The following is a 23,337-nucleotide window of genomic DNA, read 5'->3' as shown; positions in this document are numbered from 1 at the left end:
CATAATCATTTACATTTATACATTTTTACGAATTGTCCAAAAGACTAGGTTGTCTTTGTACATTGTAAGGCAAAGCTGATGTATTTATATATTTAACATAAATATAATAGATTACTAATCAGAGGAGATGTGATTAAGCAATAATTTGCATTTTGTTGGGTTTTTATATTAATCTCAAGAGTTGTTATTATCACTGCTGCAGACAGTTGAGTGGTAAGACAGGATTAATGGATAATTAACATATAACTATGTCCAAAAATACTGGCAGTAATCTTTCAAAATACTGTCATAATAAATTGATACATTTCTAATATCAGTCCTGCAAAGACACCTCTGTTGTGTATTTGTGAATCTTTATTAGACATAAAACTGAAAGTTTGCATTCATTTTGTGCACATCTTGGAGCGATTTGCCATTTGAAAATGTTTAAGCTTGCTGAAGAATAAAGGGGACAGAATTACAAAACTATATTACCTTCCTTGTTCTAAGACCACACTTTAGATCTCCTGTTCAGAATAACAGTTTCTAATAGAAACAACCTTCAGATTTTGCCTCTAAAGGTGGCATACAATGATGTTAGTAGCCTTTTGAGAACTTTTTGAGGTACCCATTATTTTTGTCTTTTCAGTAAATAAAATACATACATAAATAAATGGATGAATAAAACAGTAATGTTGAAAATCTATAAAAATCCCCCTTAAAATGAAAACATTACATTATCCATTTTCCCCAATCTTGCTTTTTTTTCTTTTTAGTAAAATGTTTAATGGTGCTTAACAATTTACACAGCCTCATCCCTTGTTTTAAATTAGGCTCACCTCATGCAAAGGTGTGGATTAGATTATTCGGCATGTTCCCACTCTAGATATTATCCGTCCGACTACCAATGAATCTGCATTCCCCCAGAGCTCCGTGAGATTCTGTGTCTGTCACTAGAGCCATCTCGAAAGAGGGGCCAAGCAAACATCCTTGTCCCACAGTATGTCTGAGTGTTAGAGGTCCACCAAAGGGTTGGAAAAATGATTACCTGAGCTCCAAAAAAATAAATAAATAAACAAAACACAGAGCATCCATCTCATTCTCACAATCACTAATCAAATACAAGCAATTATATTAGCAGTTTATCCAACATTTCCCTCGGAGACGAAGAAAAACAAAGATGAAGAGTTTCTCTCCTTTCTGTGCCTTTCTATTGGTCTCTTTCTCTCTGATACCTCTGTTTGAACCCCAAACCCTGGAAGACTTTAAGATTTGAGTTACTGATTTGTCTGACTTTTCACCACCACTGAACCCACGTTACAAATAACCTAAAAAAAAAAAAAAAATCAATCCATGTTAAGTTTACCCTGCTACCCATTATATCATAATAGCATGATGACGTTTGTTACAAAAAAGTTACTTTCACTAAAAATATGTGCAATTCCAGCTGTATCAGTGGCAGGCATTTGGCACAGAACGGACAGTTGACAAGCAAGCAAAACTCCCACCCCTCCCACCACACCCACCCGCAGATAAACATACACTAACTATCCGATTTCCCTTGTAGCCCTCTGTCGTTTGATTTTTATTGAAAATGAAGGTACGGCAAGAGGAATGTCATTCAGAGCACAAAGAGAGAAACAGAAAGTATTTTTCAGTAAAAAAGAGAGAAACCCTACAGACCACAACGGAAAGGAGGAGAGACCCCCGTCCTTCCAAACAGACAGTAGATTCTCATTGTTTGTATCATTAGTATTCTTTTGTAGCATTCATGCAGGATTCCATAAAGTGTTACAACTCCACAAGTCTTAAAAAAACGAAGCTGTGTGGGGTGCAACAGAAGATTCAAGCTTCGATGTTCTGAAGAAGAAGAAGAAGAGGAGGAGGAGGAAGAATAAGAAGCAGCCGCAGGAGTAGAACAAGAAATACTGCAGAAAACAGTTATTTGTTTTTTGTTGGTGAAATCCTTCCTCATGTTTTTTTCTTGGTCATGGGATGAGGTTGGATAAAGTTTTTTTTTTTTCTGTCTCTGAGAGGAGTGTGTTAAATATTCCCAACACACCCATCCGGTCCTCTGGCTTTTTTGACAGAGAGACGTTTCACCACCCCTGCAACACTTCCCAACTCTCCCACCCACTTAGCCTTCTTACCATTTACAGGCAGAGGGCTTGTTGTCAGATTTAAAAACACAGATGATAAAACTCATCAATATTTCATTGGTGGCTGGGAGTGTTGGATTAGACTATTTTTGCAACTAACTCAATAGTTAGCCTCAAGAAAACATTATAAAAGGAAAATAAAAGGTTGTTCCTTTTGCTCTGACTTTAAAGTGTCTTTTATCGAGTCGCAACTCTTGACATCTTGTAAGTGGCTATAGCTCATTGCCAGAGGCATAAATTAAGACACAAAGAGTAGTGTCTATCATTTCTCCTCCCATCTTAAAAAGAACTTAAATCTGAGCTTGGTCTCTTTTGGCATCAAGAGATGATCAACAATGCAAGCAGAACACAAAAGTTGTTGCTTCTTGTTTCTCCAGACTCAACCTTTGCCTTCTCCCTATGTCTATTTTACGCTGATAATCTTTTCATCCCGTGAAGCGTCCACGTGGCACCCGAGAAGTTGGGGTGACTAAAACTAATAACCAGATGAAAAAGAAAGGTTGTGGTTTCCCTTGGCAGTCACTGCTCTGGCTAGGAGCTCTCTTTTTTTTTCGAGTCTATTGATTATACATCCCTCCCCCGTCCCCAGGGGCTAGCACCAATCGTCTTCCTCCCTGTCACCATAGGGTTCGTGCAGTCCCTTGCGGGGACCCCTCGGATGCCCAGCCGGAGGAGGAACCTTGTGAGGCCCAGTGTGTGGAGGTCCATGGAGGTGTGTGGAAGGGGATGACGATCGGTAGCCATTTGGTAGGCGGCGCTGGGCAGCAGGCTGAACCTGGTTCTGCACAGGCCCAGTCAGGGCAGTGGTGGGAGGAATCGCGTGGCTGACAGTTCTGGGTGAGGTGCGAGTGGGCTGCGGGTGGGGGTTGTTCACCGGATGAGGCTGTGAAGGAGGAAGGGGGTGGGGGTTGTGAGGCTGTGGTTGTGTGGGAGGAGGCAGAGGGTGGTTAGCGTGGGGGTGAGGGTTTCCACTCTGCATGGCACTTGGCTCGTAGGCGGGTGGTTCATGGTGCGGATCATAGTCCTGGTACTCCTGATTGTAGAAGCAGCCTTCCCCTTCCATGGAACCGCCTCCTCCACCTGAGTCACCCCAGCGTAGTGGGGGATGATGACTCTGGCGGGGTGTGCCATGGTGGGCCATTGGGACTCCAGCTGGGGGTGGACCCTGCCCTTGAAGAGGCTCTGGAGAAAAGTGGCGGGGACCTGGGGCTGGGGGTCTGCCCTGCGGTCCCCCAGGAGGAGTGGGCATGGACTTACGGACTACAGGGGAGTACGTGACATGGGGTCGGGGTGTGGCAGGGGTCTGAGGCAACTGTCGGCGACCTCTCCGTGGTGTACTGGTTCCCGAGGTCGATGGAACTGGACTTCCGCTGACTGAACTACTGCCCTACACAAAAAGTGAAATAAAGCAAATAAAAAAAACGAACCACAAATTCAAAGACACAACATGTAGAACAAAGCAGAAGATGAAGACAGAGGATAAAACAAACAGAGAAGGAGTAAGAGGGATGCAAGAAAGACAGAGGAAGCCAAATAGAGAAGCAAGGGAAGACAAGAACAAGATTTAAGAGCAACAACAAGAAGAAAAGCCCCGATCATGATGTTTGTGGAAGAAAAAAATAATAATAAAGGCATCAAAGAGCAGCAGAGCAGTGGATAAACAGGAGTAGAAGATGTGAATATAAGAGATGAGATTCCAAACAGCACCATACAAAGAGAAGCAAAGATGTCATGCAGAGGAAAGAAAAAAAAAGACGACAGAAGAAAAAAAAGTTAAAGGGTTGATTTGCAGACCAGCAAACACAGCAGAGTGTAAGTATTGAGAATAAAAACAGAAAACATATTTTGTTCACTAGAATTAACTTTGTTGTATTTATCCAGTGTATAAAGACCTACAAGGCCATTTTTCAAGAAAAGCAACATTTAGTGGTGGGATGTGATAAAACACTAGCAAGATAAGAATATTAGGCAGCTGGTCACAGCATCAAGGTAGTCAAATATACATTTTCATTAGAGAAGCACTGAGAAATTAGTTGAGAATCCAATCATTTTAAGCTTGATAGGCACCATGCTTAATCTAAAATGGTTTCCTGTGCATTTCAGTAGGACAACAATTTAAAGACAACTCTGCTTTGCACAGTTTTCATTCAGCTTGCAGATAGATAACATTGTTGGTAAAATAGGACATCCCAATTTTGGGAAGACAAAACTTATTAGATAGATACATCTCTAATTTTAATGAGTATTTGCTGGATTGTTGGAGACATACTGACTTCATCAAACATACATGCCTCAATAATATATTTTGCATTATTATTGTCACAATAATGCATCAGTTTATGTGAATGTAGTAGTACATAAAAACATTACAAACTTTTTTTTGTGACATTTTCAAGACAAAATGGCCTCTGATTTAATAGCAGCAAAACTGACAAACTTTTTTTTGGTCTCAGTCAATCTTTTATCAAGTAGGTAGTATCCTTCTGGAAAGGATATGATTTACAGGACATCTATGTATCTTGGGTCTTTTTATCATTTGATAATATATAAGGTAGCTGCCATCAAATTAGAAACACTGAAATTCATAGCACACAAATATCAAATCAGTGGCTTTACATGCAGGAACTAAATGACCCTGGAGCCCACCTGTCTGTGCGGAACGTTCTCACGGCCCTCGCTGGGTGATCGCGACCAGCGCCGTTCCCGGTCTCTATCCCTCTCCCGGTCATGCTCCCTGTCCCGGGAGTGTCTGTGTCCATATTCGCCACCGCGTTCTGGCACGTAGCGTTCCTTGTCCACGGAGCCGTGGTGGTGGTGATGATGGTGGTGGTGCTTACGGTCTTTGGATCGACCCCGGTCTCGGTCGCGGTCCTTCTCTTTCGATGTGAGGTCACCAGACTGTGTGGTCGTGCTCAGGTCTGTGCCCGGGCAACATGTTGGATTTATTATCAATGTGTGTTAAAAACACATGATTTAGTTTACAAATCGAATCTTTGTATCACCTAAAAGCAACAGATGTAAATGTACTTGTTTTATTTTCTCTGACCTGTGTCAATTTCACTGTATCGACAGAGGGACCTCTCAGACGCTCGATGACTGCGATCCTTTCGCCGGTGTCCGTGTCTGGAAGCTCTCCCCTCCTCGGGTATTGAACACTCCATGTGGTAATCATCTCCTTTGTCTCTGTGTCCTCGCCCAGACCTGCTGTGGCCCAGAGACGAGGCGGACCGCTTCATTGGACTGTTGTCACTGATGGTCTAAGAAAGAAAGAGAGCCCACCAAGAAATGAAGAGAACGTTTCTTGTAACCGTCAAGATGGCGTTTTTGTTTGTATGCTAAATTTTTATGCAATCCCTTTAGAATTTCTTGAAAACTCATCTAACCTTAAAGACTATTGCAACTGCTAGTGCCACAAGCATGCTCTCTCAAAATCCACTTTATGGCAAATGAAATTCATAGGGCAGGGATCTGCAAAGCAGCCTATTGGGCAGGTTTGATCTAAACCCTGAGATGTTTTGATTCCTGCTATCTAGAAAAATACCTAAGACAATATTAAATACTGAAAAGAGAAACCTGATAAAATTGTGAGCATCTATTAATAATAACATGTTTCTGCTAGCAGCACTACAATATTTCTATCATCTTCACTGCATTGTTGAGAAAGTAGTTTCTTTAAAAATAGTGTCACGGACAGCATCAGGTTTCTGGTTCATTTTACAGGAAGATATTCCAGACAAAAAAAAACTGTCAGGCACTGAAGCTATGTTCTTCATATATAGCTACAGTGTGCGACAGATACGTCCTTTACAAGGGAAAGGACTCAGTTCAATTAGGATTTTTGTCTTTTCTGCAGATTCAGAAAAGTCTGAAGAAGGGGCATTGGGTGGAAATAAATGGTTACTTACTATAAATTGCAGTCCCCTATTTCATAAAAAACAAGCAACAAATAACACAAGAATTACAATAAGAGGAGATTTGGCAAACAGCCATGCCTTTCATGCTTCTTTGATTTGCTTAAAAAAAAATAAAAAAATACAAATTGAAGACTCATTACAACTCGCAATACTTCCCCAACTTCACTCAGAATTGCCCTGAGCATGGCACATTCCAGGTGGCAAATAAATTTTCTGTTTCTATGTCACATGTGCTTTCCCAAAGTCATGCCTACACTGGAGTTGTTTCAGTTCATCTGATGGACGTTTAAGTTTGAAGAAGGAGTGCCTAAGCAGCGCATTTGGCTGAAAACTATGATCATCTTACCTTGGAACTAAATCTTTTTGGCAGCAAAGCTGACCTAAATTTGAGTTCTAGACAGCAAAATATGTCAGAAGAATATAGTACTTTTAACAACTTAAATTCCTTTGTTCTAATTGTCCTTAAATTTCATACTCCATCCCTCTCAAGCAAACATGCATACACATTTTTGTTTGAGACATTTCTTTTCTTCAAATTTCTTGCATGCAGGTTGAGCAATGCTGAGTGCAGACTAGGGTACAAACGGGGGAACCATCAACATCGTTACAGTTAAGCAGACAGGTTTGAGGACACACAGCAACAAAGCAGTGGCAGCAGCTGAGCAAAGAGAGACAGAGTCATAAGATCCAGAGAAAGTAGTTTGCAAAATAGCTAAAGAGAGGGATCAGGCAAACTTCTGCCCAATTCCAAACTTCAAACTGTAAAGTCTGAACCTACTTCTACCAGTTTGGAAACTGGGCTGGCGTAATATTTCATGCTTTTATAACTCCCTCTCAGATAACCTTCCCTTATAATAATGCATGATAGACACAACATGAAGACATCACATATAAGGGAGGGGAGGGGGGGGAATCAACGAAGAGACTGAGAATGATTGAGAGGAACGAACAACAGAAGACAGGGTACATACACTGAGGTTACTGCCACGGTGCTTCCCTTTCCTCCGCTGCTGGATGAGCACAAAGAAAACACGCGCACACACACACACAGAGCCACAAATACACCAGAGGTATGGTCACACACGGAGCAAACCCATAAAACCAAGAGAGGGGCAAAGAGACGATTAAAGGAAAGAAGGACAGTTGGAAACACGAGACAGGATACACCAAAAAACAAGTAAAAGCAAAGGGATGTTAGTGGGAAAGATTCAGCACAGACAAAGATGGAGTGCCACCATGAAGAAAAGAGACAGAGACAGAAAGAGAAGGAGGGAAAGATTAGACACCAAAGCAGCAGAGATGGTGAAAGAAACAACACTTAAAACAAACACTGGGAGTGGTATCCACCACAACAGTGCCTCAGCGACACTCAAATTGTCACTAAGGTGCAGTTTTGATTGGCTAAATAGAATTTGTTTGCCTAACTTCCTTTAAGTTTGTTGGAAAACCTAATCTCAATTTATCATGTCAGGCAAATATAGAGTACTTTGCAAAAATATTGGCACAATTTTTTCCCCTAATAATCACAAACGTGACAATGTTTTATTGGAATATTATGTGACAGACCAACACAAAGAGGCTACCAAATTGTGAAGTGGACAGGAAAGGATCTGAAGTATCATTTCCATAAAGTTCCATACATTTTAATTTAAGCCAAGGACAAGCTATATGATTTATGGCCCAATTTTACCTCCAAAAATACAGATATTCGAATAACCAAGACAAAAACAAAAGAGTCTGTCTGAAGTCTGAATATATCTTTTATTACCACGACCTACCAGCATGTCTGTTTCTTGAAAGAGTCACACACAAGAATTTCCATGAGAGCTCGATACGTTCAGTTGGCTTTAGTTCTTTTTCAAAATCCTGCAGTGAGTGATTCCTCAGCAGGAAAACTTGTTAAGCATGAGATCCTCAGTTTTTCAGTCGAGGAAACAAAAACCAGTCCTGTTAGGGTGAACTCGTAATTTTTTCAAAATCTGTGACGAGTGTGAAAATCTTGTACGTAATGTTTTGGAATCAACCATCCAGTCAACTGAGTGGAAACTGAGCTAAGGATTAGGGTGATGACAAGGAGGCCTGCCGACCTCAAAGCCGGGGAGCTAATGTGCCACTTTTTAATGAAATGTAAATAAAAACATGCACATTATTTCTTTTGAATTAAATCCAATTACATTGTTTTATCAATGTAAATGGTAAAACATTCACATAGTTTGAGGCTAGATTTCTGGACATGAAATCTTGTCTCATGTCATGTCCAGAATTATGGGCTTATTCGGCTTCTGTGAGTAAACACCTTGTAGAATCATCTTCTACTGCAAATATTTACCAGCTTTACAGACCTAGAAGCTAGAGTGTTTGCAAAAACTTCTTTGGAAGAATCTTAAACTCAGTCAGACCCCAAGGAACATGTCTGGGAACAGCAGACAGGTTTCCCAACAGTTCTGACCAGATTCCGTGTCCCTGCTGGAGAATCACGTCCCCAAAGCATGATGCTGACACCACTATGCAGGAGTTTAGCTTTGTTTCAGCAATAGCTTTACTTTTGTCAGGTTTCACAATAGAGGTCTTTATTAACACTTTCTCTCACTTCAGCTGTAAACCTCTGCAGACGACAGATTAGAACCAATGGATTTCATTTAGACATATCTAACTGAAGTTGAACTTAATGCAATTTCCACATTTTTCAGGTAATAATTTTAACTATGGAGAGTTTTTTCACTTCATCTTTCACATAAAATCCCAACATAAACACTAAGTTGTGGTTCTAATGTGAGAAAATGTTAAAAAATGAAAGAAAGTGCTATGGATATTTTGCAAAGCACCATATTTCTGCATAAGCAATCAAATATGCACTTCAGTTTTGGTTCTTGAGTGCCTGAAGGAACAAAAACAACCGCACATTGGCGACCACAGCGATGACAGGGGGCAAAACACCCACAAGTATGAATCTGCCTTCACAAATATGTACACTTTAATTTCAAATAGCAGCACAAAGCAAAGCAGCAGGACCGACGTGACTCCGAGGGCACACAGAACAGTGAGATCACAGAAAACCTGCAAAGCACACACATGCACAACACACACCTGCACCCCCCCCCCCACACACACACACACACACATGTTTAACCACACAGCATTATGCTTCTATTCCAAACAGTGAGTAATAAACCATTGCCTGTAGGGAAGAAACAATTTAATAAAACACAACTAAAAAAATAAGTAATTCTTTAGGTAGGGGGCCTAACAATTAGGCATAGAAGGACTAAATAAAAAGTTGGGCTAGGGGACCGTGTACGTGTTCAAAAAGGTTTTTTGTGTGGATGACAACCAGAGCACTCACTGATACATGAATGATGACAAAACGGATGATAGTGTGAGATAAAAAAACAAGTAAATCATGATTAAATACCATCATGCCGGTGAAAGTATAAACTGACAGTAAGAGGTCTGATTTAGACTTGCTAAGCAGAATTCTAGCAAGTAGGCAGCATCTGGTAAAACATTTCTATGTTTTAGCATATCCATGTTTTAGCCAGACAAATATCTTAATGGACAGGGATTTTCATGACAGTTAGACACACTGATTGTTTCTGATTAAACGTGAATGTAAAACAGAAACCAGCAGTTGCAGCAATTTGTCCAACGCTGTCTTAACATGTCCCCAGAATTTCTTCAGACTGGAACGTCAGGAGCAATTTTGTACTCAGACCTTGTAAGATGTAATGGTGCTAAATAAAAGCAGATGAGGCACGCACATGATGGGGGAGAAAATACAAAGACAGTGGAGAGGTGGGGATGCTGCTCACTTGGTTGTCGCCTGGGAGGCGGGGCATGGAAGCGGCCCTGCCGTGGCCTTCCATTGGCGGAAATTGCTCAGTATCCGAGATACCATCCTGCCCCATCTCTCTCATCTCTACCGTCTGTAAACAGAGCAGGAGAGCAGGAGATGGTGTGACTGGCTGCCATGATAGCTAACAGGGAGTAGGGGAACAGTTGGAAAATGTCTGGTACAGTAGAGAGCTTAAGGGTGGGAGAATTTGGAAAGCGTATGTATTGGCGCCGACTGCCACAGCGATTGAAATTTAAACACGGAATGACAGGAAGTACACTCCAAACAAAAGCTGCCATCAACTCAACTGAGTGGACAATGGGAGGAGATTTTTTCCTTGTTGAAAAGCTTTAATGACAAATAGCAGGAATGGATTTGGGGAGAAAGGCATGTGCAGCCCAAGGGACTTATGAGACAAACAACAATAAAGTTATCCAGATGCAATAGTGACACACTGCAGGCAGCAAAGAAAGTTGTGAAGAAAATGACAACCGCTGTTAAAGGTTAGTTTGCACACAAAGCAGTTAATGCCCAATCAAGCGTCTTGTTTTTTGTTGTCACAAGGCAAATTTGTCAACAATGTTGATGTGGGTTGATGTGATATTCTAGTTTTTAAAAAAATATATATCAAAATCTGACTTGCAGGAACGGTTGAACTATACATGTGTCAGTTGAAACCGTTTCAGACCTTTGTCAGTCAGTATGGAGGGATTGCTAAATCTGATGCAGACGCCACTGATTAGATCTAGGAGCACAACAAACATGAACATGAGTCACTTTGAAGACAAACACAAGATCGATGCATGTAGTTGTGTGCTTCCGGGAAGATACAGAAAGATTTTGAAAAACAATACAACTGACGAGAAAGACTTTGAGGATGAGACAGTTAAAAAAAAATTAAGTTTGGTGCAAATAAGATCATAGTTGGAAATGATTTAGCAAGGACAAAAAACAAGTAAGAATGGTCTAGCAAGAACTGTCAACCCCTCTGTACCAAGGTAGCTTTGTTTTATACAGTAGAAAATAACAACAGAAATAGGAAACTAAGGGAAACTAACATTCACGCATGGAACAAAGGATATTTCATATTACCTCAATTATAGGTTTGGTTTAGTTTCAGATTTAAATAAATACAGCAACAGTTAATGAAATCAATCCATTTAAGAATAGAAAATTACATAAAAAAACATTTTAAATATTATTTACAAAAGGACTAACATGCCTAATCGAAGTGCATATTTCAATTTACTGAGATGCACCTGCACTATACCTTAACTAAAATTTCCTTGAGGTTGAGGCTATTTCAGAAGATTTATATTAGTCTACTTCATCAATTTCAAAACAACTTTAGATTTTTGTTTGGGATCTCTGTGTCAATTTTGAGGTGATGCTCTGTTTGCATTATTTCACTCTGTACATTGTACAATACCACCAGTACCGAAAAAAGCCCTAACTGCAGGTACAGTGTGCAGAAACTTGAAACAGTGACACTTCCTATAGCTGTGTAGCAAAGGATGCATCTGCAGCTAAAAAAGGGTTGAGCTGTTTATGACTTTTTGGATTAACCGATAAATAATTGCATTGCAAAAGGTGCTCAACGGGAGAAACTTTGCCAATGGAGGAGTTCTGGGCAGAACATATTTACAGTCTGGTGTTTCGTTATATTAATGCAAAATGTATATATGTTTTGCACAGTTTTGGCCTAATACCTGCTCTACGTGTGTTGTTTTTGTAGCAGATATTAAGTCTGCATACATCAGTTAATGATTAAACTACATTAGTTGGAGATTATTTAAATAATCAATTAATCACGTTTCAGACCTATTTGACCAATTTCTACAGTCTGTTATTGTCCATGTTTGTTGAGGCAGCGAAAATTGTAGCCCCAGCTTCTTGTTCTGAGCAGTAGCACCATTTGCTATGGGTTTCTGCTGCTGTAACTCATCTGCTTCAAGGTTCTACTTCGACCCATTTTCTTCTGACAACAAGGTATTTTGTTTTAGACACAACTGCCGTTAGCTGGTTATTATTTATTTCCTGGACTATGAAATGATTGTGCTTTGAAATACTGTGAGATCAGCAGATTTTTCAGACCAGACAATCTATCGTCAGCAATCATGATTTCAAGTCAATTACGTAAATCCCTTTCCTTCCCCATTCTGACAATTGTTATCTACTAAAATGACTGGTGAGTGTATGAATAGATTTAAACTTGTTAAAAAAGAAGTGTCAATAATTTCAAACTCATGCACTGAGTTTTTATTTCTGGGAAAATGGTTCAAACCTCATTAGAAACCAAACATCAATATGACATTCATGTCCATGGCGACTTCTAACTGAGAGTTCATCAAAATGTTACATACTCACTGACTCAAACTTGCACCTGATGAGGACGCATAATAACTATGTAGTGTTGTGCATTGCACTAAAGGTTTTCTAGGGTATGTCTTTTAAAACCGTCTACCTGTGAGTTGGTCATGCTTCCAAGGCCATCCTCAGAGTGCCCTTCAGGGCTCCAGCTGCCAACCTTCTGGGACATCTCCTTGGCACGAGCTGTCACCCATGACTGGCTCTCTGGGATCCCGCCCTCCACCGGCCTGTGACACCCACAGAAACACATCTTCCTGCTTTGATTTTCTTTAAAAAAATAACAGTGCGTCAAAAGGACTTATTAACTCACAAGCTGTTGCCAGTATCTGTTGTCTCAGGCGGAGGCAAGGCGTTGTTGAGTCCCGGACCCCCATCCTGGGAGGGGGTTGGTGGCTCCACGCGCTGAAACAGTAATGGCGTTCGGTTCTGTTTGAGATATACAACATGGCCATCGCCAGCTATCAGGCAGACTGACAGGGAAATGCAGGGAAAAGGTGCAGAGCAGGAATATAAAGGAGGCAGTTGCCTAAAGCAAGGCCAGGCAAACAAAACCATGGGATCAAAGTAAAAAAGAGTAACTCTGGAACAAGTGATGCCCCACAGCTAGATCAAGAAAGAAAAGAGAGAACATCGAGGAAGTTAAGCAACAGAGTGCTCTGTAAAGGTATAGAAGAAAGAGGAATTCACTACTGAAACCAGAGATTGACTAAAGAAAATAATCAGGGACCCTCTAGGGCAGTCATGTCCATTTCCAGTTGATAAGGGCCGGTGTCATAGTTTGAAGCAAGTTTTAAATTTGTCTCTGCTTCGACAGCCCGGATTTAAATGTTGTATCTCTTCCTCAGCATGCCAACAAGTTTTAAAGCCCCTGTTAATGACCCACCAGTTCACATCAGGTCAGGTTTGAAGCAGAGACACACCTAAAAATTGCAGAAAGCCAGCCCTCGAACTCTTCAAAAGGATTTTGGGTTTCTTCTGAGAATCAGGTAATGATGAACATGGACAGAAGAGGCTAAACAAGATGCAACATGCTTCTGGATTAATGAATGTAAGACTATAGGAAAGGGATTGATAAATTAGGGGAGATGATAAAGAAAAAAGTCAAATATGAAGTGCTACCTCCTTTGGAATTTATTTATTAGTAATCTTCTAAAGTTGTAAGATGATTGACAAAACATATTTCACCTTGTTTCATATTTCTGTGTAAATTTATGAAAAAAAATATATAATCCATAAGAAGCTAAAATATTATTTTGAAACATCCAAGCTGTCTTGTTTATCCAATATTAAACCAAATGTAATGATAATGACAATAATTATGTACAAAATGTCCTTTAAAAATGAATTACTAGGATCCAAGTTTACAACTATAGCAACCTTGACTTATACAGTAGTTACTGTCTAGGTATTATGTAACGCATTTTACCAATTAGCATCAACCTTTTTATGTCTCCCATCACAACATACTTTAACTTGACGGCTACTACCTCTTCATCTGTGCAGTTCAAGAGGGAGAAATGGTGAGTACAAACTTCGGCTTGGAGTTGACGTAATGAACGTAGCGAATGTCATTGTCATAGTGCTATTGATTATTTATAATTCTTGAAAAATTCTTAAGTAAACAAATTAAAATATGTCTGTAGTTAAAAAGTTAATGGCATGGGCAACTATGATCAGAATGATTCCACATTTTTATTATTAAACTTCAATGTGTCTTAAGCGACAACAATTTTTCTTTTATTTCAGCATTTTATATTGTTATAAGTTTCACTCTCCACTTTAATAATGCAATGTAGTTCTATTAAGGACCAGTAGGAGATCAAGAGGTAGAGCTGGTGCTCCTGACACCATGTTGCATGGGTCACATGAGGTGGAGACAGTATGATAGTGTGTCATTTTGGTGAGAAGAATAAATATTAAAGTCAATGAATGAATGAGGGGAATTGTGAGGGGTTGGAGTCAAAGGGATAAAAATGAGGTAACAAATGCACCTAATGGTCATATTACTACATGCAGTTAATATGTGAAGCAGGCAAATATTGCTAATACAGTAGCATAATCCTGTCAAGAAGTAAAACATTTCCACTCAGAAAATAGGCCCTCTAATGTTTCCAAACACCTTCAGAGGAACAATTATTAAATACAATAGCCATCATGTAGAGAGTGGTCACTCCACTTCCTTGACAAGTGTTTGGGTGCTGAGTTTAAGGGTAAAGGAGAATGCTTTTATGCAGTGCAAAACAGTCCAAGGTTAGGCAAGCAGATGCAATACCTTTGCAGGCAGTCAATATGGGAAAGATAATAGGGATTTGTTTTAGGTATGGGCACCTTTGGGGCTGTGACAACACTGGAGGACAAAAATATGTGACCCGAATGTCACATTCTGAGCTTTGAACTTTGCTAAAGTTTTAAATGTCCACACCAAAATGTCAACACCGAAATTGCTGTTATAGACTTTGGCCACAAGATGGCAGCAACGTGTTTACAGAAAGCGTTTCCCATCGTAGGAGCATTTACAAAGTCCTTCTCGTGATTTTTATTTATTTATTTTTTACTTATTGGGAAGTCCCGATTGGAACAGAGGCTGTCACAGCCCGCATTTGTAGAAATGAATCTACACACCTGTGGTCTTTATTTCAGCGCGTCAGTCTGCCTTTTAATTCAGGGGCTCAGAGGCAGGCGGGGCGTTACTTTACTAGAGACTGCAGTACCTGTTCATCACGAAGTGCCTGGGATCGTTTGATCTTGCTCTGGCGATAGTACTCCATGATCATCATGGCCGCGTAGATTTTCCCAACCGTCAAGTCTGTAGCTGCTGAGAGAATGACAAGTTACCCTGCAGGATTAGACACTTTGGTATGGGCCCTGAGCATGGAGGATGGTAAAGAAGAGGGAGGCATGCACAGAGTGTGCAACCTGCGCTTTACCACACAGAAACATACACAGATGGAGCAATAAGTCTTTTCACTGACAGATGGATAGAATTTTAAAAAAAAGTTTCCTCAAATAGAATGGCTCTCAAAAGTATTAGAATTTCTGATTTTTGTGATGCAAAAGAAATTAAAACATGATCTTTTCAATTACTCAAATCATTTCGATTTTTTTTTCAAAATTAATGCAACATTTATTTTGTACAATTCAAATACAAATTAAACAAATCTGTTAAAGAAAAATATGAAGAAAAAAAAACAGAAATAAAAAAGTTGTGATAATCTTGTTACCCTTTGAATTGCCCCTTTTCATTGATCCCAAATATTCTTGCAAAAAGGCCTTTAGTGCTTTTAAAAAACAGTTTCCAACAGCTTTGTTCGTTTTTCTGTTGAATTTTACAGCGTAGGTATGAAACATTAAATATTAAAAAAAAAAATCAGAAATGATTGATCTTGTCTCATTTTTTTACATCACAAAAACATGCCATTTTAACAGGGGGGTGCAGACTTTTTGTATCCACTGTAAGTTGTGCTTGCTATTTTAAACAAAATGCCATGCAGTCCCTCATTGCCAGTATTGATGCATTCTATCTTTTTACAAGTTTTTAAGAGCAAGACTCATGCACTCATGACATTTCTCAATCTTTTGAACCACAAACAGCTTTAGAAATGTATTTACTCTGGGGGTGCTGTCATTGTAACTAGCACAGTTCCAAATCAAAGTCTTTGTCAGTGCATGCAGTACAAGCATTTACCAGTTTATCTCCAGCATTTAAGTCATCCAAATAATTTTTTCCGCTTTATGGTTAAGCGTGTGTGACATAAATTATGTTTACATATTTACACTGAGATAAACTTCTCAGGAAAAAGTGCACAGAAATACAAGGTTTATCAAACTTTATTCTGGGTACCAATAGAAGGAGCACACATTCCAACATGGGAACATTTACCACTGATTTAGGTTTTCCACTACAGCTGTTTCAGAGCTATCTCCTGTACTGATGTACTTCTTTACAAAATGCAAAAGAACCCCAAAAAACAATGTAACTACAATATAAGACATCAAATGCCTGTAGTTTATGCTTTTAAATCCCTTTCTAGACTCTACATTTTTGTTGATCGGTGTTTCTTGGTCCTCATCTTCCAATATCTTATAAATGTAATTAGTTCACGTACTGTGAAAGACCTTCATACCACTTGATGAAGAGCTGTTAAGGTAATAGAGACCTTTGTGAAAGGGACAGTGGACAAGGGAGGGAGCTAAAAGCATCCTGGATGAAGGCTGAAGAATCAAGTTTAGAAAACCACTTCAGTTGAGTAGCATAGAAGTTAATAACATAGATCACATTGTTTGTCAAATTATCCCTTAAAAAAGATGCAGGTATAACCTAACGGTGATCTGCATTTCTGTAATACCACAGATACTGCAAAATTGGAATTGAATACAGTGTACAGTGTAGACTTGTATTATTTGGTGCAAAAAATACAAGAGCCAAAACGGGTTTACTGTTGATAGTTAAGGATGTATAGAAATGTCTTCTCAGTGTATAGAACTTAACATTTAGACTTGAGCTGTGGCTGCCTGGAGTGAAAAGACATCTATAGAGAGTTTATCTATAGTATGACACCCTCTGATTTCAGGCACAGATACAGCAAGAAATAGGAGATATGGTGTCTTTTGTATGTGTTTGTTTTGTGTGCAGAGTTGTGTTTTTATGTGGTTGCTTATTTGATGAAGGTACGTTAATATGTGTTTGGGGATCTGCCAGCTGATTCAGAGGGTGCAGCCGTGACAGAGACAGAAAGAGAGAGAGACTGACTGAGAAAAGCGGACCTCAGGTGGTGTGAAGTGAATCATCGTTGGAGCACTGGGTGCCATAAGGTGGCTGGACCAAGCCACAAATCTGTGTCCGCACCAGCACTCTGAGACTTACCCTTGTGTGGTGTGACCAGCAAATCCAAGGTTTTCTGGGAGAGGTTGGGCCATATCGCCATCATCTCTTTCCTCAGCTCCGCGTCCATCTGATGCTTGTCAATGCCACCTAGACATATTCGTAGCAAGACCAATGCATGCATCCAACATGCGAGTACAAACCAATAATGTTGTTTAAAATGTTTACCACACAAGAACGCATTATTCGTCCAAAGAAAAAATTTATATAAAAAAGGAACACACACCACATACAAACAAGGAGACAGACAAAAAGAAAGAAGGTGTTAATTAGTAAGACAGTAGTTAGGATCAGTTCAGTTTGTGACTCCGTCTGGTACTCTTTCAATTTTAAGTCGTGACATCCTAAATACGTCGTATAATCTAGAGACCAGGCCATCTGAGGTAAGACAAAGACGTAAGGAGCTGGAAAGATATGTTACAATAATAAAATGCTTAATATTTCCTAATGAAAGACTAGGAAATATTTTAGACAATGTGCAGAATGGAACTTTGTCTTCTAAACTAAGTGCAAGCTGTCATTATGAAGTTCAGATTGGAACGTGTGTAATTTAAGCTTAGCACCTTGTTTGATCTACTTTTGTGACTCTTATTTTAAAGCAAGGCAGGCTGTATTGACAGAGTCTGTTCACAAAATCACTGACAACAGGTCATAAAAGGACAGAGGAATCCCTAACCATGTTTAAATCATTTATCTGGGTCCATTTTGAGAACTCTGTAGTAAAAAAAGAAACGGTGACAGTGTGGCAGACGACATTTACGCAGTGAGAATGCTGCAATTGCTTAAGCGTAAGCCGCTAACAACATAAAAGTAGGCTTCAGAGCTATTATTTCACAGGTTATTTTTCATTGAGTATGGACTGCATTTGATCCACTCAGATCACAAACATACACAATAAACTCGAGAGGCCCTCCCCAATCAATCAATCACAATCTGTCACACTACATGTTGATCCGCCGAGCATGCAGCTGGAGTTCTGGAACCAAAGGGTTAGAGATATGTTTGGGGTTATTTTCCCATTTCTGACTGCCTTTTGTGCTCTAGCTCTCAGGGAAATTGCCCAAACACCATTAAAACTTAAAATACAAGCAAAGTTGCTGTATGTATAATAAAATTCATAGTTTGAAATTTTTCAAACTCTTATTTATAAAAACGGAAAATGCAAGCATTTTGAAAATTTTGGTTTTAAATCATTGCAAAAATCTCTTGACCTTCTGTGGAACCGGATATTGTGCATCGTCTTATCTCATAAGCTACTAGATGTAACCTAGTGACAAAGCAATTTCAAACATTTCATACCCTTCGCAATCTTGATATCCAGAGCTGTGCGGATCAAAGCCATGAGTGTGGAGTTGAAGTGGACCGAGTTGTCGTCACCCACAGGTAGATCCATACGAAGTAGTCTCTGTGAGGAAGCCAATTAAGGTGAGCAGTGAGAAAATTTGGGAAGTAAAGGAAGTGTTTGTGGAACCTCCAGGTGACAGGACCACAAGGTTTGTGGTTGGAAGGGGAGCTGGGAAAGGGGGAAGGGCAAGGGTCCTCAGATTGAAGGAGCTTTGCACAGCTTATATAGTAGGAACTAACTCTACCTGTAATGGCTCAGATTAGAATTACTTTTCCATTAGAAATCCCAGTAAACATATTTTAGTTACTTTTGTTGCATTAAAGAATTCCAAAGAGTCACTGATTTGTTTCGTAAGGATCACTTTGATCATGTTAACACTGACATTCAAAAGTAATCACAGGTTCGTTTAACAAATGAGCATTACAGGCTGAGCAGTGCCTAGTGTTACCTAGAGCTCCCCCTCAAGGTTTGGAGGTTCACAGTAAAAGCAACTGAGACCAGCTGATAAACCAATAAGCCAAAAACAAACTATAGGAGAAATTACAGGAATAAATCACATTGTTTTCTATTTATTGGTTTGATCTTCTATGGGTCTCATTGACTAGTATTAGAAGAGGACAACACAAAGACAGACACCAACTCACTGCACGATGCTCGTGTGTGTTTTGGTGGAAAAAGACAACGAAAGGGTGAAAAACCCTTACATGCATTGCATCATGCATTCCCGGCGCACATTCCATTTTAAGTACATCTACATTTTTCCATCTTTCCCCAAGTCCTTCTTGCACATACAGTCCCCATGCAAGCATGCAGCGCACACACAAAATGTCTCACAGGACAAGCAGCTGAGTAGCTGTGAACAGAAAGTCACTGCTGGTGACATTGGAATGATCTTGAGTTGTTTCAATGTGGTTGTTGGTATAATAAACGAGAAAAGACAATGTAATTGTATTAACACAGATGAGTAATTTGCTGCATGTCTGGTTTAGACGTTGAGATCTAGTGTGTGAAAAATGGATTAAGGTTAAGAAGGTTAATAGGTGAGAGAGAGCAGTGTTTTTTTGTTTTGAAAATTGGGAAGAGGAAAAATCAAGAAAAGCTCACCATGGAGGAGTTATTTTTGTCCATAAATATGTAACTTTTTGGGTAAAAATAAACTAAACACATGTAGAGAATATAAAGTGAAACATGAAATGGCAGAGAGTTTGTAAATGAAAAGTAAAGTTCAGGAAAGAGAGGCGACAGAATTAGAAAAATCATTTGGTGCTGAAGAGGTGAATATAAAAAAAAGAAGTGACCAAAAACAAAATAACAAAAAAGAATGCATTTAAAAATAGGCAGAAAAACAGAAGCCATTATTGGTTGGCTGTATGTGTAAAAAGTAGTCCTGCCTGAAGGTTCTGATGTCCTTCCTCCAGAGAGAGAGACAGTCAACAGTGAAAAGCAAAAGAGCTAACTATTGTTATCATTGTTTGTGAATTGGGTTGAAATTTTCAAGTGAAGCTTGGATTGAAAACACATGTATGGAAATGGTCACATGATAATGTTCAAAGGACAGATTATCGGATTAGACCATGCAGAAAGCACATGTTGTGTTGTTAGGCAGGAGAACAGAAGGGTTACGCATTTCCTTTCTATCAGGAGGGATAATGCCTTGAAAACTCTTTCACATTTTGCCATATTTCAACCACAAACTTCCAAGGAATTTCATCCGGTTTGTATGTGTAAGAGCAACACAAAGCAGTGCATAATAGAAATGGAAGCAAAGGTTATTTCATAAAAAAAATGATCTGGATGATATGGCATGCACTTTTATATTTCTCCCTTTACTACTACCCACTAAAGAGAAATTCCAGAGCAACCATTTGCTTTTAATCCACCTGAGCGTAGCAGGTTTTGGACATGAAATACTGTTCAGCCCATTATATGAAATGAAAATAGTATGACATAGCTGCAACAAAAGTCTTGAAGGAACAGAGAAACTTGCATAATGCAAGACGTGATTCTTAGCTCTTTTATGTAGCACCCTGTCGCACACCAACATGACTTTTTGAGCACTTGACTCTTCATTTAAGATTTTTTTCTTTTTACTCATATTCTAGCTAAACCTTTTACAGAGTGCATGTGCATCTTTGGCATTTCACCTAAACTGACAAGCCAGGCAGGGAGAATTTTGATCAGAGAAGTAGCCATGATAACTTTGGGTGAGTTGTGAATTCTGCAAATCTGCCGGTTTTGGTGGATGAGCAATAAGAAATCCCTTGTTGAAAATAAATAAATAAATAAATGAAGTCTGTTTTGTAAGTTCATCACAAGTCATATAGGGGACTCGGCATACCCCAAGTCATCGAAGATAGTGGTGAGGTGACAGCATTGAGCTGTTGAGATTCAAGGAAGTTGGACAGAGTTGATCTGAACATTAATATAGCTGAAGCTTGCAGAAGCCTAAGATGCTGTAGTTCGGAGGTTCACTTTTTAGGGGCCCAACAACACTGGAGCAAGTACTACAATAGAATGCTCAGGAACTGAATTGTACTGTATTCATTGGCAGAGCAGCACAATCAAAGTCCAAAACTAAATCTACCTGATAGTCTCTGGCAAGACTTTAAATTTGCAGTTCATATACTGTATGTTCTCCATCTATCCTTTCGGGCTTCGTTTGGCCTATTGTTCAATGAAGAACAAAGACTCAGGTGGAACCAACATATGCATGCCACATTTTTCAGATTTGGATTTACAAAGTATGTGGAAGACTACTTATCTACCTTCCATTTGCTACTGTACACTACTTTGTTTTTGTAGTGTACAATACAAACATAGTAAAATACAACGAAGGTAGTGACTGTAGTACCAACAAATGTGAAAGAGTTCAAGTGGTATCAATACATTTGCAAAGAAATGTAGTTTGAGAGCAAAACGCAAACAGACAGAAAGGGAGATGGTGATAGTGCATCAGATGAAACAATGGAAAATAACTGAGAAAGAGACCAACAGAGCTTAAACTGTATGGGTCAAATAGTATTGATCTCTACTTTTATTTGTAAGGTTAGGTTTTTACTCAAGGAAATGGCCCAATAAGACAATAATCTCGATGTGAAAGTTAATTAACCTCTGGAAATAAAGTGGGCATAGAATGACACATTATTAATATTGCAACTGTGTCTAAGTCCCATTCAATGTGGAATGGTAAATAACAGTAAAATGTCATCACTATTTGCCCGAAGTCTGCTGATGAAGGAGCGATGGCAGGGAATGGAAATGGTCTCCTGTGCCTACAGGCTGTTTGGCTAGCTGCCCCCCCCGGAGGCTTACAGTGATCTGCCAGTGATTTCTCATGGGAGCCGATCACGGGAGGAGTTAGGGGAACATATGCTCACACGGATGTGATTACCATTCTGTACTCTTCTATTTTGGAAATATTTCACGAGTGACTCTTTGTGTCTGTGGTATTTGACAAAAGGGTGTGTGCAGAGGAAAAAAAACAACAAGAAAACTACAGTGGCAGTGGGTGGTCATCGGCCGTGCAGAAGGCAGGTGAGCGTATGTGTGGGGAGGGGAGCAGCAATATTCAGAGATGAAAGGGGGCTGGAAACAGAATAGAACTGCATTGACGACAGAACCAAAGGACAAAGAGGAGATCGGACTTGCAGATAGAAAAAAAGGCTGCTCGGGGGCTTGGAGCTGCTGCTACATGAAGGGTGACAGAAAAAAGAACGGCTTCTGAATGGCAACCAAGGGCTCCCTGAGGAAAACACATCACTGACACAAGCCCTCCTGCTCTCTCTACCATGAGACATAGCAGAAAATATCTATGTGTAGGTTGATGTGACCTAATTCCCTGTGTTTCTGTGTATGTGAGTGTGTATGTTTCGAGAATGGCCCTCATCCACAGGAGGGAGCGAGTCAGAGGACGTTAAGTCTGATGGACCTTCCAAGCCCTGTTGCACACGCATACTGTCGGATACGAGTGCGATTCTTTATTGGGGTCCCCTTCCATAAAAAGTTTGGGTTATTAACCTCTACACATAATATCATCATCTCAATATCTGGAAAAAAGGAGAAAAAAAATAAAGATGACATCGATCTGTTTCTGTATAGTTTCTGAATGTATGCGTTTGTGAGCTTTCCTGTCTAGTGCAAACGAGCTGAGAGGGTCCCTCTTTCTCGTCCCCTCCTGCGGATATGCCACATACCCTCCCCCCGGCTGGAACCCTTCGAATTATCTTTCCTGCTACCTGCGCCCACCAGTTCCACACCACCACACAAAGGCCACAACACCGACCAGCCGACCCAAAGTTTTCCACGAAAAGGAACAGAAACAAAACCAAAGAAACAATGACACTAAAGTTTACACCACGTTGAGCGTTTAAATCCCTGATCCCTCCCTTACAGACCACCCCCGAATCCCCACGACACCCATAAGAAAGGCTTTGATAGAGATGTGGGGGGTGGGCCTTTCTGACCTTGTAGGCCACCCGTGCTGGACACCTCTTCCCTAGGCCCAGCGGAGGACTCATGTGTCTCAGCATGTCATACATTTCCCTGCAACTGATCCTGCCACTGCATCATCAGCCAGTGCCACCACCCCGTTACCAAATCAGGAGAGGGAGAGAGACAGGCAGAAAGTAGATGAAGTTAAAGTATAGATTTGAAAATAGAAAATAGGATATTAGAAAGATACAAGAGAAGGTGGGAGGAAATTCACCAAAACAAATAGAAATAGACAGCGAGGAGGACACGCTTTTGACTTAGAGAGTCTGTGGGAGTGTGGGTTTTTTGAGGTAAAATATTTCTCAACTCGAACATGAGACTCAGAAACCAAAGGAGGCAACAAATAAAAGCTGAAGGATGGAATT

At 39.9% G+C, this 23,337-nt stretch overlaps 1 protein-coding gene across 19 annotated transcripts in view; it reads right to left on the bottom strand.

The window, feature by feature from the left end:
- Nucleotides 1-748: 748 nt before the first annotated feature.
- The window catches only part of LOC102225112 (voltage-dependent P/Q-type calcium channel subunit alpha-1A-like), an 85,952-nt gene continuing 63,363 nt past the window's right edge, over nucleotides 749-23,337 (bottom strand). For 6 of the 19 annotated variants that reach the window (XM_023349192.1, XM_023349193.1, XM_023349184.1 and 3 more), the window contains 9 exons: nucleotides 18,436-18,541; nucleotides 17,119-17,226; nucleotides 14,966-15,069; nucleotides 12,565-12,680; nucleotides 12,349-12,481; nucleotides 9,862-9,975; nucleotides 5,185-5,395; nucleotides 4,785-5,056; nucleotides 749-3,525 (listed from right to left, as the gene is read on the bottom strand). In XM_023349192.1, the coding sequence (XP_023204960.1) occupies nucleotides 2,731-3,525; nucleotides 4,785-5,056; nucleotides 5,185-5,395; nucleotides 9,862-9,975; nucleotides 12,349-12,481; nucleotides 12,565-12,680; nucleotides 14,966-15,069; nucleotides 17,119-17,226; nucleotides 18,436-18,541 (1,959 nt within the window). In that variant the 3' untranslated portion in view covers nucleotides 749-2,730. Of the gene's footprint in view, nucleotides 3,526-4,784; nucleotides 5,057-5,184; nucleotides 5,396-9,861; nucleotides 9,976-12,348; nucleotides 12,482-12,564; nucleotides 12,681-14,965; nucleotides 15,070-17,118; nucleotides 17,227-18,435; nucleotides 18,542-22,944; nucleotides 23,042-23,337 lie in introns of all 19 variants that reach the window. The other 13 variants (XM_023349198.1, XM_023349186.1, XM_023349185.1 and 10 more) reach the window with 6 other exon arrangements.

This window comes from Xiphophorus maculatus, chromosome 16 (genome assembly GCF_002775205.1).
Source record: "Xiphophorus maculatus strain JP 163 A chromosome 16, X_maculatus-5.0-male, whole genome shotgun sequence".
In the NCBI taxonomy this organism is placed as follows: domain Eukaryota; kingdom Metazoa; phylum Chordata; class Actinopteri; order Cyprinodontiformes; family Poeciliidae; genus Xiphophorus; species Xiphophorus maculatus.
This window is presented reverse-complemented; position numbering and strand designations above follow the sequence as displayed.